The sequence below is a fragment of the Etheostoma cragini genome, chromosome 9 (genome assembly GCF_013103735.1).
Source record: "Etheostoma cragini isolate CJK2018 chromosome 9, CSU_Ecrag_1.0, whole genome shotgun sequence".
In the NCBI taxonomy this organism is placed as follows: domain Eukaryota; kingdom Metazoa; phylum Chordata; class Actinopteri; order Perciformes; family Percidae; genus Etheostoma; species Etheostoma cragini.
Window position 1 is genome coordinate 8,176,620 of NC_048415.1, and position 13,625 is coordinate 8,190,244.

Below are 13,625 nucleotides of genomic sequence, written 5' to 3' on the forward strand. Positions count from 1 at the left end.
CTTCTTGTATGTTTTGCTGGCACTGCTGGTTTGCAGATATTTGCAGCTCTGTGCATCTGCAGCGAGCATCCAGCAGAGAGAGCTAGGAAACTTCATGGAAAACTGTTGATCCAATCACAGTCAGCTTAAGGTTAGCTGCTGCTGCACTCTTTTGGTAAACTAATTTAAAGCTCTTTTAACAAAGCTTTTCAGTACCAGTGTTTGCCCCCCAAACCCCACTGGTGTTCCCCCTACCCCTAACCATTGGGCTCGAGTGCTGTAAATCTTAGAGTTGTGATTTTCATTGGATTGGAGTACTGTCACTTGGCTGCCTGCTCTGCCAATTTTCTCAGCCCTCATCCCATGACCTATTCATGTTTCCATGATGACTTTCCAAAATTCAGATGCTATGGAACCAGCACTGGAATTTTTTTTTTAAGTTGCAGACTCAGCCATTACATTATGATGTTCTATCCTATCCAGTTTCTTTTTTTTAAGATTTTTTGGGGGGGATATTTAGGCCTTTATTTTGACAGCTGAAGACATGAAAGGGGAGAGTGTGGGGGAACGACATGCAGCAAAGGGCCGCAGGTCAGAGGCAAACCCAAGCATGCTGCGTTGAGGATTGAGCCTTCTATGGGCGTGCAGTCTACCAGGTAAGGACTGAGCCTCCGTATCTGGGTGTGCGGTCTACCAGGTGCGGACTGAGTCTCCGTATATGGGTGTGCGGTCTACCAGGTGAGCTCAACAGGCGCCCTGTTTCTTGCATTTCTAAGTATAAGAACCCCCACTGGAAAAAATCCCGGAATTGCCCTTGCCGGCAGGTTGGTCTCAGTGTCAGTAAATCTATTAAACCTAGTACTATAGTCCATGTTTGTCCATCATCAAACTCAATTTGATCCGATTATAGTTGTAAGGCTACACTTGGAAGCTGGTCGAGCTCCTCCCAGATCCACTTTCCTCATATATGTTTACATTCTTTCTGTAATTTTGTCATCCTGTACACATGATGTCCACAAAGACAAACTATTTCATCCATGTTAAAAGGTAATTTTTAGGGAGTTTTTCTTTATCTGAATCAAGGGTTGAAAAGGACCGAGGGTGTTGTATACTGTACAGATTGTAAAGCCCCTTGAGCCAAATACATTTTTGTGATATTGGTCTACACATAAAATTGACTGCATGTGTTCGTCCAATATCAGAAATACAGCTGCAACTAACAATTATTTTTATTAGCTGTTTGTTTGTTTTTGCAATTTATTGATTAATAATTTAGTTTACAAAATGTCACCATAAAAGGCCCATCACAAGTTCTGATAGGAGAAGCTGACATCTTCAAATGTCTTGTTTTGTCCAATCAACTTAATGTCTCAGATATCACAGTCACCCACAGAAGGAATGTGCATACTTTTATTTCTAATAATACAAAAAATAACCATTCATTTGAACTTCTTTTGCATTTTTTAGGTTTGGCGTAATAAAAAACATGCTTCTTTTAAAAGTAAAGCTTTACACAGTCAAATCACTATTGTTTATCTTCCAACAAATGTCACAAAGTGAGTCAAGGACATCATGAAGTGCTGTTGATGAAGTTCTTTGAAAGCATCAGTGATCAATGTTGTCTTTTTTATAGGTAATACAAGAAGTCATACCAAAAACACATCTGTCGCCACATTGTCTTTCCTTTCAGTCAGTTAATTTGGTGAGAAAAACATTTGTCACATTGAGCTACACTTCATGGTAAAACTCCTGAATGTAACTACTAGGAACCCTTTATCTCAGTACCAACAAACACCATAACTTTTACAACACTTACAACACTCGGAGTACCTTGCACAACCATCATAATTATCTGAAAGTGACCTCTGTCCACTTTAGGCCGTGCTTTGTCATACTGCTTCTGCAATGGGACCACGTGTAAAAAGAAATGAGAATGAAGTACCTCTTGTCTTATAAAAGCAAAGGCAACAGTCTCCAGTTTGATGTTAACCAGAAACTTGATTCACTTGAGTAACTGTAACTTTCTGTAAATAATATGTCAAACTTTGGGTGCCCTTCAATCATTAGGCCCTGCAATTCAACCAAATATATTTTGGCCAAAGTCTGGTGAACAGACAAGTCTATTGAGGAACATTAGTGTTTCTGATAAAGATGCCTTTATCCATTTGTATTTTTTCTTTAGCACATGAATATACAATCTTTGATGTATAAAACATGAGGTAATAATGTTTAACAGGGATGTGACTGTCTGAGGAGCCAGGGTGTGTTGAAGTGCATTCACCTTCAGTCGCAAGTTAGTTAGTTTAACAAACTATATTAAAGGAATAGCTTTACATTTTAAGAAATATGGTTACTCACTTCTATTTGCTGAGAGTACAGAAAATATTGAGCTAAACTCAGCAGTTGGTTAGCTTAGCTTAGTAAAAAGACTTCTGTCTTACGTACTGTCTACGTGGAATCAATCTTCTCATCAGAAGATCATCATAGCATGTTTCCCTTAATTTCTCCTTTAAGTACATAACATACAACATTTCTTGTATATACAGTACTTAATAAAGTATACAATGCCCATGCCTCTTCTTTGTTTAAATGCTGTACAAGGTGATACTTTGATATGTCTTTACAAATACATTTGGTAACCAAGTGTGATATTTTTATCCCACGTATCAAACATGACACAACTTAGGTTTGATGATTTGATTTGCACGACATGTCTCCGATATGAAGCTCTGCTTGTAAAAGTGGCAATGCTATGGCTTCATTTTCACTTGAAAAACAAAGCAGAGGGAAAACACACAGAGCCTGGGTTCAAACGGAGTCACATTAAGGGTGATATGGGAAGAGGTAGTACAGGCACATGGCCTCATGTTAGAGTCTTCATTTTACTTAAAGCCCTGTGTTTTTATCCAGAATGAGACAGAGGAATCGGACAGAGGCCAGAGCCAAACTGACAAGTGCTGGAAATATATTCCAATCACCCATTTTTGTTTCCCTGAAAGCAGTTTTGGTCAGACTTCCAAACTTTTCAGAGCTAATGTGGGAAAAGCTGACCTCTACACTCACAAACGAGGATCTGACACATCTGAAATCCAGTTTGTATTCATAACATTCAGTTGGTTTTTTGTATGTAATCTTTGTGAGCTCTGATTCCTCCCAATCTGATCTCAGTCTGTCTTACTCTGGAGTCAACGGTGTTCACTGTCCCGGTACATAGGGCCAGCTGATGGAGCTCCCTGATAGCTGCATGTCTCGGATCAGCGTCTCAATGGGTGTCTTGCCCACCAGTCGCATGAAGAAGAGCTGAGAGATGAGGTTGGCCGGCACGGCACGCAGAGCCGGGAGGCGCAGCAGTAAGCGGCCGAAGCGCTGCGGCTGGTTGGGGTACTGCAACCTCTCGTACTCTGTAAGGGCAACCTGGGCTTTCTCCTGCAGGGACTCTACATGGGCTGGGTCTGTCAGACCACATGCATCTGTGAGGCAGAGAAACATAATATTGTCAATATTGGATTTTTCTGGTTTTTCTGCCCTGTTATTTTCTATTTTACACTTTTAACTTCTTTACTCCTATGTATTTGATTACTGCTTTACATTCATGTTGGACCTCTTCAGGGGTGAAAATATGCTTTTTTGCTTTCTTGCTGTGAGATGGATGACAAGATCGTTCCTACTCTCTCATCTGTATGATAAACATTAAGCAACAGGCAGCAGCTAGTTAGCTTAGCACAAAGATTGGAAATGGGGAAAACAGCTAGCCTGACTCTGCACTCTGCCTTGATAAGACCTATAACCCCCCATTAAACCATAACATGTCTTCCTTGTACTTTGATATTTGTATAGATTAAACAGGACACACTGTGTTAATTAATGAGCTCTAGTGGTGTTGGTATAGACGGATGTTGATCTGTTTCCCAGTTTTCAGTCTCTATGCTAAACTAAGCTAAATTAGGCTAAGCTAAATGTAATCTGGATGTAGCTTCACATTCAAAGGACATAGAAGTGGTGTCAATATTCTCATATAACTTTTGGCAAAAAAGCAATTAAGCATACATCCAACTATTCCTTTAAAGTAAAGTCTCTCTTAGTTTGTGCCCCTTGTCAGTGAGGTCAGAGGTCCCATTCGGTCAAATCAAAGGATCCCTGGAGTTGGTTTGGCCCAGAAACTTAACCCTTCCTAATGTAATACAGACAGTTTGGTTTTGGTCTTCTACAAAGACACTTGGGATCCGTTTACAGTAAAGGCATCCAGTTACAGCAGCTATCATCACTCAGATAACCTTGATACGACATAAGATAAAGATTTGGTAACTCTGAGACGTACCAGGTGAAAAAAGTGCAATGGCTTTGAGGCAGCTGTACTCGGCTGAGTCCACTTGCAGCCTGTTCAGTTTGTCCACCTGGTCCTGGAAAATTCTGACCTGGTCCATGAAGGACACCACACGCTCAGCAGACATGGGAGATGAGTGAAACCCGGCAGCTGCCAGCAGAGGAGCCATGTGTAGAGGCAGAGCAGACTGAGCTGCGTTCAGGATGAAGAGCTCGCTCCAACTCAGCCTCAGCAGCGCCACCTGTAAGGTTGATTAAGAAAAGATCCTTTAGAATAATAAGTCCCAATGGGACTTTTTCACATCGAATGTTAACAAATAACAAAGGCTCTGTTCTATTCAAGTGTCTCAGTGAACCAGCTTGAACAATTGCAGGACCCTGAAACGGAAAAAAGGGTAAAGAGAAATCCGACGAGTAAAGGGATATTAAAAAGCATGTTTACTTTTAAATTTAAATTTAAATTTTAACTTTTACCTCTTGAGGTCTCTTAAATCCTTCAAATGGAACAATCCAAAATAAAAAAAAATCACTCTTTGATAGAACTGCTAGCAACACAAGTCCAAACTGAGGCTGTAACATGTGTAGTTATTGCTTTATTTTAAGGGAGTAACACATGAAAATAACAGGGCTGACTTAAGAGTAAATGAGCAAGTGTTCATATTATTTAAAGCTTTAAAGTTATCAGATCATGCTAATTTCAGGTTCATGTATTTTGGGTTTCATGGGTGATCAAAAACATTATTTTCATACTACTTTCATACTCGATCTGAATATACCTGTGTCTCTCTGAAATGCTCTGTTTAGTGCCTGTCTCTTTAAGCACCCCTTGGAACTACACTACAGACTGTACTACAGGTTAGAGTTTAGGCTGTACAGACAGGTATAATTTATATAAAAATGTTGGCTTTTGTTGTTTAAGCTTTAGTATTTGCCTAGTATCTTCCCTGTTATGGAACCAGGTGCTGTATGTTTTGACTCACTTGCTCTGAGACTGGCAGTTCTGGAAAGTATGGGATGTTTCTGGCCCACTCGATGGTGCTGAAGAGGAGCCGGGCGGCCAGCTCACAGATGCTGTCGATGCCCATGACGGAGGCTCCACTTGCAGATGCCTGCATCTGTGCCTGACTGTACGGAGTCCCGTATCGGCTGCTGGGGTACGGCTCAGCCCGGAGGAGCTGGGAGATGAGCTCTGACACCGGCTGCCCATTGAAGTAGTCCGCCCCAATGTGACCTGGCCCTGCACCTGCAACCCCACCTGGCAGGGAGTTGGGACTGATACCTGAGTGAGATGGAGGGATTCTGCCCCTCTGGACTGCTGCAGAAAACAAGGGATGAGACAGCAGAATGAGAATCAGATACAGGGACTGAATTGGACATAACAGCCTGGTGAATATGTACTTGTCTCTCAAGTGTTTTGTGGTTCTCTTTTGATTCCATCACCCAGTAAATTACAGATTCTAGTTTAACGGTGCATTATAACTTTCTGCATGGTCACTTCACTTTCAAACAAAACAGAGCAAGCTTGCCCTTCCCCCCATGTTTCCGTAACTGTCATGACTAACTGACTAACTGTCACTATTGTAATATACTAATATGGTAAGTGTTGTCTTTACCTGGTTTTACAGACGGCATTACAGTAAAGTGATGTAATTTTCTGAACTTACCGGACTGTTCTAGTTGTTCATTTATTTACCTTTACCCACTATGTCATTAAATCTTTTCTGGAGAATCTTTATCAAAAATCTCATTGTGTAAATAACATTTTGTTAAAGCACCAATAATCAACCATACAATATCGTTGCAATCCCAACATTGAGATATTTGATCAAGAATATCATGATATTTAATTTTCTCTATATCGCCCAGCCCTGGTACAGTTTTTTCCACTCATCATTCTAACTATTTAAGAACATATTGTCGCTGTTCAGTAAAAACTGTGTGTATCAAAAAAGGAAATAGAGAGTTAAATAAGATTTATTTAGCTTACGAGGTAGGTAGATGTTTTAAAACCATTAAAGACCTTTTCTCCTTCAAATTTTACAGAAAATAATAATTATATGACTTTCTTTGGACAGCAACCAAATGTGATGTACTGTACTGGTAGAGCCAACATAGATGTTTAAATAGATCCCAAAATGAACTTGTAACAGCATCAAGCTTACGTCATACATAGTAATAGTATGAAATAGGGCTTTCATCACAAACATTTAACAATTTAATCACGATCAACACTGATTGTATTCTAATACAGTTAATGTACAGCTGCTTCCCCTTGCACCAAACTTTAAAGACCACCACTGTTTGTTTTACAAACAATACTGTAGTTATAATTCCATATGCCCAAATCTCAAACATATGCATCTGGGTTAAAGGTAAAACCGCCGTTTCCAGGTAATGTGGAAACAGTGCAACTGCGTCAGCATGGTCATGACTAAACAGGCTCAATATAACCCCTGGCACACTGTCACCTCAGTGCACATTATGTAGGTGACGGACGCTCATGGTGTCCACTAACACAGACGGAAATAGTGGTTATAGACTAGAATACACTTACAAATTATTTTGAAATAGTTTGTGATGTGACGAAGGGTGATTGCTGGAAGACAAATAATCACACCTGGGGAAATGGCAATGATCTCTTGAAAATACGTCTCAAGAGGTTTTGACGGAGTGAACTTGTCAACTTGTTTTTCCAATGCAAATCAGACATGGTTGCCTCCAGCTGCCTTTCTGTCCCTGAAGCTCAACAGCTGCAGAGCTCCGGGGTGAAAACACGCTTTGGTTGACAGTATAAATATTGTGCTTAGATCGCTGGTAAATGTCAGTGGTGGCAGATTCTGTCGAGGTAAGCTGCAAATGAGCCATTTGTGTGTTTCTGGGTATTTGTGCTTTGCTGAAGGATGTTTTACATGATTTAGGGTGTGCCTTGGTATGTTAAAGAGATGATTGATGATGATTGGATTAAACCTTATTGCTGTTAAGTGACTACATAAATTGTCGGGCTGGGGAAAAAGATTGATTCTTATTCATAGCAATTTCTCCTGAAAGATTATGTCTTCATGCAGACAGAATAATTAAGGCTAATGTTAGCCTGCTAGGGTGGGCTGGTAGAAAAAGTAAGCGGGCAACTTGGGCAGTTACCAAAGATAAAAGGCAAACCAGCCGCAATCATGCTTAAAAAAAGTAAATGCGAAATATTGTATAAGCAGAATATCAGACCAATTCACATTATATTACTAAACCTGTCAGTTTCTGACCTTTTTTTCTTCCTCTACCTGTCATCCATCCACCACTCTCTGTGCTGACAGAAGTGCAGGGTAGATGCGAGAATGTAGCTAGTCACCGAACAACACGGAAGTAGCTAGCTAGTCTGCTGCGCAACAAGTTTGCAGCTAGCTAGCTATGAGCCCATCGCTGTAAGGTTACGATTAGGTTCAAAGATAAGTGTTGCATCTTGTTACTAATAACGCGAGTCACGTCTTCCTGTATTAGGAATTAGAAAGTAGATTATTGCTGCGGTTGGCCTCATATTTATTCACTATGTCACTATAATTGTAACATCAATGTCGAGTTGAAGCAGGATTCAAGGAGCTAACGTCTGTTTGCTGACGCCTATGACAAATGTTACACAGCTAGTTAGCTAATAATAGAATACTACGTGTCAGTGGTAGGCCTATAGCCAAAATTAGATATTTATATAGCTAGATCCTTGAGTTAACTTAATAGTCCACTGAGCGGAGCGTGTACTTTCGATTGAAAAAACATGGAAAAAACGACCCGAATCAGTGCAGGCAACAAGGAGTAGCTGCAGCTAAGCTACTACTTCCACCGAGCTCAAACGGCAGTTGGCGGGGCAAGTTTTAGAGTGCCTTGTGCCTCTTTACAGACATTAAATGCAATTAAAATGTCTGTGCAACATGAACAGGGCCCTTACGCGACAACAAGATGTGTTTTCAGACATTGTTTAAATTCCCATACCCTGGTTCCTGTCTCGATCCTGCCAGTAGCTTGTAGCTGCTTGCTTTGAAGTATTTGTAGGCTAGGCTACTGTAGGCCTTCCATTTTATATTACTTTATAAACTACCTCTATTCCTCTAAATTTCAGGAGGAAATGTGATATTGGGACTCCACTACGTAGGCTATTTCACAGCTTGAGTTACTTTGAAGATCAAGATTTTATAAAACGAATATGATTACATCATCAAATATAAGAAATTATTAAATATTTAACTATCCAACAGTATACTCACGATTGGCTCCACATCAACCAACTACCTAGTTAAAATGCTGCCTAAACATTGTATTAGTAATATTGATGATAATGATAAATATATAAATGATAAAGCATTTAGGCCTACGTTTTATATTTAATGTAATTTGCTGGTCATACTTCTGTACTTTAGCCTACTTAAATAAATGTTGAAAAAGTAGAACCTGTGAACTCTAAAATTAAAGTTTGTACATTCAATTTTCAACTCAACCTTTATTTGACCACTTGGGAACAGCGCAACAAGCTGTAAACAGCTGACAAACCGTAATATCCTATTTTAAGTTGATATGGCAAATGTGTTAGCAAGCAGTTGCGTATATACACATCCAGCAGTTACGGAGCATAATAGTGTACATTTAGAGGCATTCACCCGCTTTTAGCTCTGTTTTTGGTCCACCAACTCCTGAGGGAAATATCTATCTATCTCTCCAGCTGCTAAATGCTTCACTTTGTTCACACCAGGCAGCTAGTCTCTAAGTTTGTCCATCTGGTGAGTGGAGTTGAGTGAGTTCATCAGAGCTTTTTTGGTGTTGATGTTGCTTTGTTGTTCATGGAAACATCGCTAATGAGAGCAAACCAAACCAGTTGAGTTGTGGCCCATAAATCCAAAACAATGAGCTAAAAGATTAACAATGAGCTTAAATTGTCCGTAGAGCTGAGGGGAACTACAGAGTCGGGTGTTAAATGCCTGTAGGTTTGTCATTAGGTCGCACATGGTCATTTAATTCATTGTTTAGATAAAAATAGCAATTAGTGCAGCCCTGAGTAAAGCATCTTTCACCACTGTGAAATCTCATAGTAGATCAATAACTTCCGGCACTCATAATAACATTGGGCAGTCTTCGATTTTTTTACCTCTATCAGTAAAATAAAACCCCTTTAGTTGGCCTAATTGTAAAATAAAACAATTACACCTTTAACTTGCTGTGCACATGGATGACGGAGCTTTGATACCTTCTTTGCGCATTCCTACACGGAAACATTTCTTTAGGCGGCAGTATTGGCACTGGTTGCGGTGATGCTGGTCGATTTGGCATTCTCGATTTGATCTGCACGAAGGAAACAAAAAGTTCAACCACTTAATGTGAAGAGCATTTCATTTTCTATTAGTAACGAAGGAATACGTCAAAAAACTTTGATCTTTGTCTCCCCTTTTTCTCTCCCCCAACACTGACCCCTATGGTGAGTGAACTGTGTGAGCTGGCGTGGCTGAAAAGGTATCAAGGCTGTGACCTTTATAAATCATCAGCCTGACACGCCCTTGTGTTGCCTTTTACAGAAGAACAAGGTCTGCCAGCGTTTCACAGAGAGACGTTTTTAGTCCCGTATGTGACAAACTGATAGAACAGACACCTTATTCACAGTTAGTGCATTATTATGTGGAAACAACTACATTCAGAGGCTGAGAGTAGTCTTAGCAAGAACAAAGAATTGAGTTGCAACATTGGGTTCCTGTTGTGAAGAATAATGGGAATGTTGACCTTCTGAGGCAATCCATCGTCACATGACTGACCTTCAGGGCTCTCCTTTCTTTTCTTGTTTTTCTCCTTAGGCTGTTTGTGAGACACATCCAAGCCTGGAGCATATCACTCTGGAGTGAGAAATGGACTAATCTGCTGTGTCTTTCATTCATGTGAATGACTAAATAATGGCTTCAAAAAAGACTTTGTACCCCGCTACCTTTAGCATTCATAAACACTATATATCAGAATCTGAATACTTTATTGATCCCCTTAGGGGAATAATTTAAACATTACTAAATTAACTAAATGGTTTACAACACACTATAATGTAGTTGTGTGCACATAAAGGCACATGTTTAAGCTTTTATTGATGTGCAGTAATGTAAAACAATTATAACTTGAAGACATATTTTATATTATTACTATATCATTACTGTACACACCTATCTCTATGACCTACTTCCACTTATGGGTGCCAAAGGAGAAGTTGTAGTTGTTGACAAATCAGCTTACAACTACCTTAAAATGTGTTATAAACAATTTATTAAATGTAAAGTAAAGGATATAAAGTGTTACCATAAGAGACACTTTAGTACAACAAGAAGAGTGAACAAAATCCTTGTGTCCTTTAACTCTACTGTTCAAATAATTAACAAAGACAAGACATCTACGTGAATCTCCTAGTAGCCCTTACCTGCAGGAGTAGTTAAGGTTTCGCCTGATGCTCCTCTTAAAGAAGCTCTTGCATCCCTCACATGTGAACACACCGTAGTGCTTCCCACTGGACTTGTCCCCGCACACCACACAGTCCACCACGCAGGCCTTGTCCTCGTCCCCGACATCTACATCGCTGCTCCCGGCCTGAGGCGAGCCCTCCTCTTCCTCTCTCCTCAGGTAAGCCTTCTCCCCTAGTCCATTAGTGTCCCCGTTGGGGTTTCCCCATCCCCCGCTCACCATGGCCATATTCTTTGAAACACGCAGCCCTGTGAGTAGATCATACACAGACTCGCCCTGTCCCCCAGCTTCAAACTAACCTCAAAGTCTAAAAACTGGTCCCAGACAAGAAAAGAGTGGCTCCAAATTTGTTTTAAATGCAGGCTTTGTCCAAAAGGATCGAGAAGTGGGATAAAAAGTTGTCCCGGACTCTCCCGTGTTGACCTTTCTCCCCTTTGGCGTCTGTTTGTAATGACCTGGAGGTTTTTCCCAGTGCTCCTTTCTCTCTCGCTCTTCTTTATTCCCTCTGCTCTCTCTGTTCCTGTCTTTCCTACTCGTGCCCTGACCTCGTATCAATGGCTCCTGAGGTCTGAGAAAACTTCAGACACACATTGAGTGGTTCAGAGTTCAGGCAGGAAAAAAGGGTGCAGCCTAGGTCTTTTCACTGGAAACAATAAATTACACTTTGACTCTTTCGCCCTCCCACTTTCTCTCTCTGTCTGCCCCCTGGAAGAAGTAAAAAGAAAAACACCTCACCTATCCCGAAGCATAGTGACAAGGGACAAAACAGTTTCTCACCACATGAAAAAGAAGCTCTGCCCCTCTCTCAGCACTAAACTTTCTCCCCAAAAGCATAAGCAAGTGGGAGGAAAACAAAACACAGCTCTCCTTCATGCAGGGTTAAACTGCCCCCCCCTCTCCTCAAATTTATAAACTAGTCCAACCAGTTCCTTACGTGCAGAGGTGTTATCTGCTGATCTGAGGCAGTTCTAGTCCCGACTTACTCTTGACTTGTTGGGGCTGTTCTAGAAGCAGAGGTGATATTGATGAAGAGGAAAAATAAGATGGCTTATGGGGAGTTTTGGAAATGAGTCACTTAGGTTTTGTATACAGTAAGAGTTTTGGCTCAAGGACACATCTGTGCTGGATAAATAGCCAAAAAGATCCAACTGAAACCAATTCCACACTTGATAGTTAAATAAAACGTGTTGAGAAAGACTCCTTTTGTTCCTGGAGTAATATCTTTGTGGTCTCTGCAGCAACAAATTTCATCAAATAATTCCTTCTCTTCTGTCTGTGGTGTAAAGATGTTTTCTTGTGGCTCCCCCAACTCTTCAGATTCTGTCGTGTCAGAGGCTCAAATGTCACAGTTTAACAACGAGCCAGAACAAAAAGCAGAGTTGAGAAATCTCCCCCTTTCTCAAAGCTCACAAAGTCGTGTCTCTTGTTTTGTCAGTGCTTGTCCATCCAGCAGTAACAACCAGAGGCCAGAACCTTTCTGCATTCCCTGTCAGCAAGTCAGGGTGTACTGTTGCACTCTTTACTCGTCTGCCCGTCCTTTTTTTCTTCTTCTCTGATCCGCCTTTCTTTCTGCTGGCCTAGGCAGGAATAAATTAGGCAAACAAGGGCAGGAAATCACCGTCATAGACCTTTTAGTAAAAGCCAGACGCTGCAGTAGAGAGCAGCCCAGAGATAGCCACCTCTCCTGCTCCTCTCAATCCTCTGTGTGTCTCTATCTCGCTCCCTACTTTAGGGAGAGTGAGCGTGTGTCTGTGTGCTAAGGGATTTGACACTGCTATTCAAGCCCTGCCGTTGCCATGGCACTGGATGCCTTATAAGGCCAGTAGAGTCAAAGAGCACAGAGTGGGCTGCAGCACACACACTCACGAACACACAGAAAGAATGCCTGGCTGGCTGACTGGCTGCCTGTTTCCCCCCTGACCCCGGGACAGACTGGGAGAAAAGGGGGAGTTAACCCTAACACTGCCGTAAGACAAAGAGTGGGGACCTCTGGTCGACACACAGCAAGCGCATGGCACTCACACTCATGTTCGCCACTTCATTCTAATCCCAAAGAATTCCTCAGACTTTGTTGACCCAATAATAACAGGGAGTGCCTGTTGTTTTAGAGTCAAAAGGTTATATGATACGCCACCGGCTCCTTTTCACACCTGCTGCACACACTCACAGGTTTGTGTGAAGGATGCCAGAGATCCTGGTAAACTGCTGAATTCCGTGTGGTACTGGTTGGGATTTGGCATCCACATTTTAAAATAGTATTGTATGCCCATCAAGTTGTTGGACTGGCAAGACAAGTTGCAACCAACCCAGTGTGTTCGTCCACACTGGATGATTCTACATTTTTTGAATCACTTCCATTGCCAATGTTCAGAGCCAACGTAGAAAGTATAGTTGTGTACCTAGTGAGGTGGAGAGTGTGTGGAGGTCAGAGCAAGCGCATAGTCAGTAATGGGCCGGGGCGGAACTGGCCCGCCCACTTTACTCGCTGGCCCGTCCAGCCCAATTTGATCAAAATATGTTTTGTTACCAAAAATATTCAAATGTATGTAAAAAAAACAAACAATTGTAACAGAAGTACTGTAGTTGTGTGTTGTTAATGTTTTCTCTTCTGATTAAAGCGAAACTGTTTAAACCATAGAATATGGATCAAACAATTAGGACGCCTTTGGAACGTAGTTTGTTGCTATGGTAACAACAAGCCGTCTTTCGGGGCTGCCTTCAGCAGCTAACATTAGTTAGCTGGCTTTATAGACAGGGTACTATGGATGCGTTAAGCAATGTACTGTTAAAGTTACCGCAACAACAATGGCTTCTCTTTAAAGTGGTATGGATACTTTTCTTGGATGGAATACAGC

At 41.2% G+C, this 13,625-nt stretch overlaps 1 protein-coding gene across 2 annotated transcripts; it reads right to left on the reverse strand.

Annotated features, from left to right (window-relative positions):
* Positions 1 to 1,375: 1,375 nt before the first annotated feature.
* On the reverse strand, positions 1,376 to 12,523 carry nr2f6b (nuclear receptor subfamily 2, group F, member 6b). Of its 2 annotated transcripts, none has more exons than XM_034881620.1 (5): positions 10,730 to 12,523; positions 9,527 to 9,621; positions 5,283 to 5,614; positions 4,298 to 4,544; positions 1,376 to 3,449 (listed from the first exon to the last, which is right to left on the reverse strand). In XM_034881620.1, the coding sequence occupies exons 1-5, from the start codon at positions 10,996 to 10,998 to the stop codon at positions 3,175 to 3,177; spliced, it is 1,218 nt and encodes a 405-aa protein (XP_034737511.1). In that variant the 5' UTR covers positions 10,999 to 12,523; the 3' UTR covers positions 1,376 to 3,174. The 2 variants fall into 2 exon arrangements, with proteins under 2 accessions (XP_034737511.1, XP_034737510.1); XM_034881619.1 differs by having other exon boundaries at positions 5,283 to 5,617; positions 10,730 to 12,521.
* Positions 12,524 to 13,625: the final 1,102 nt, after the last annotated feature.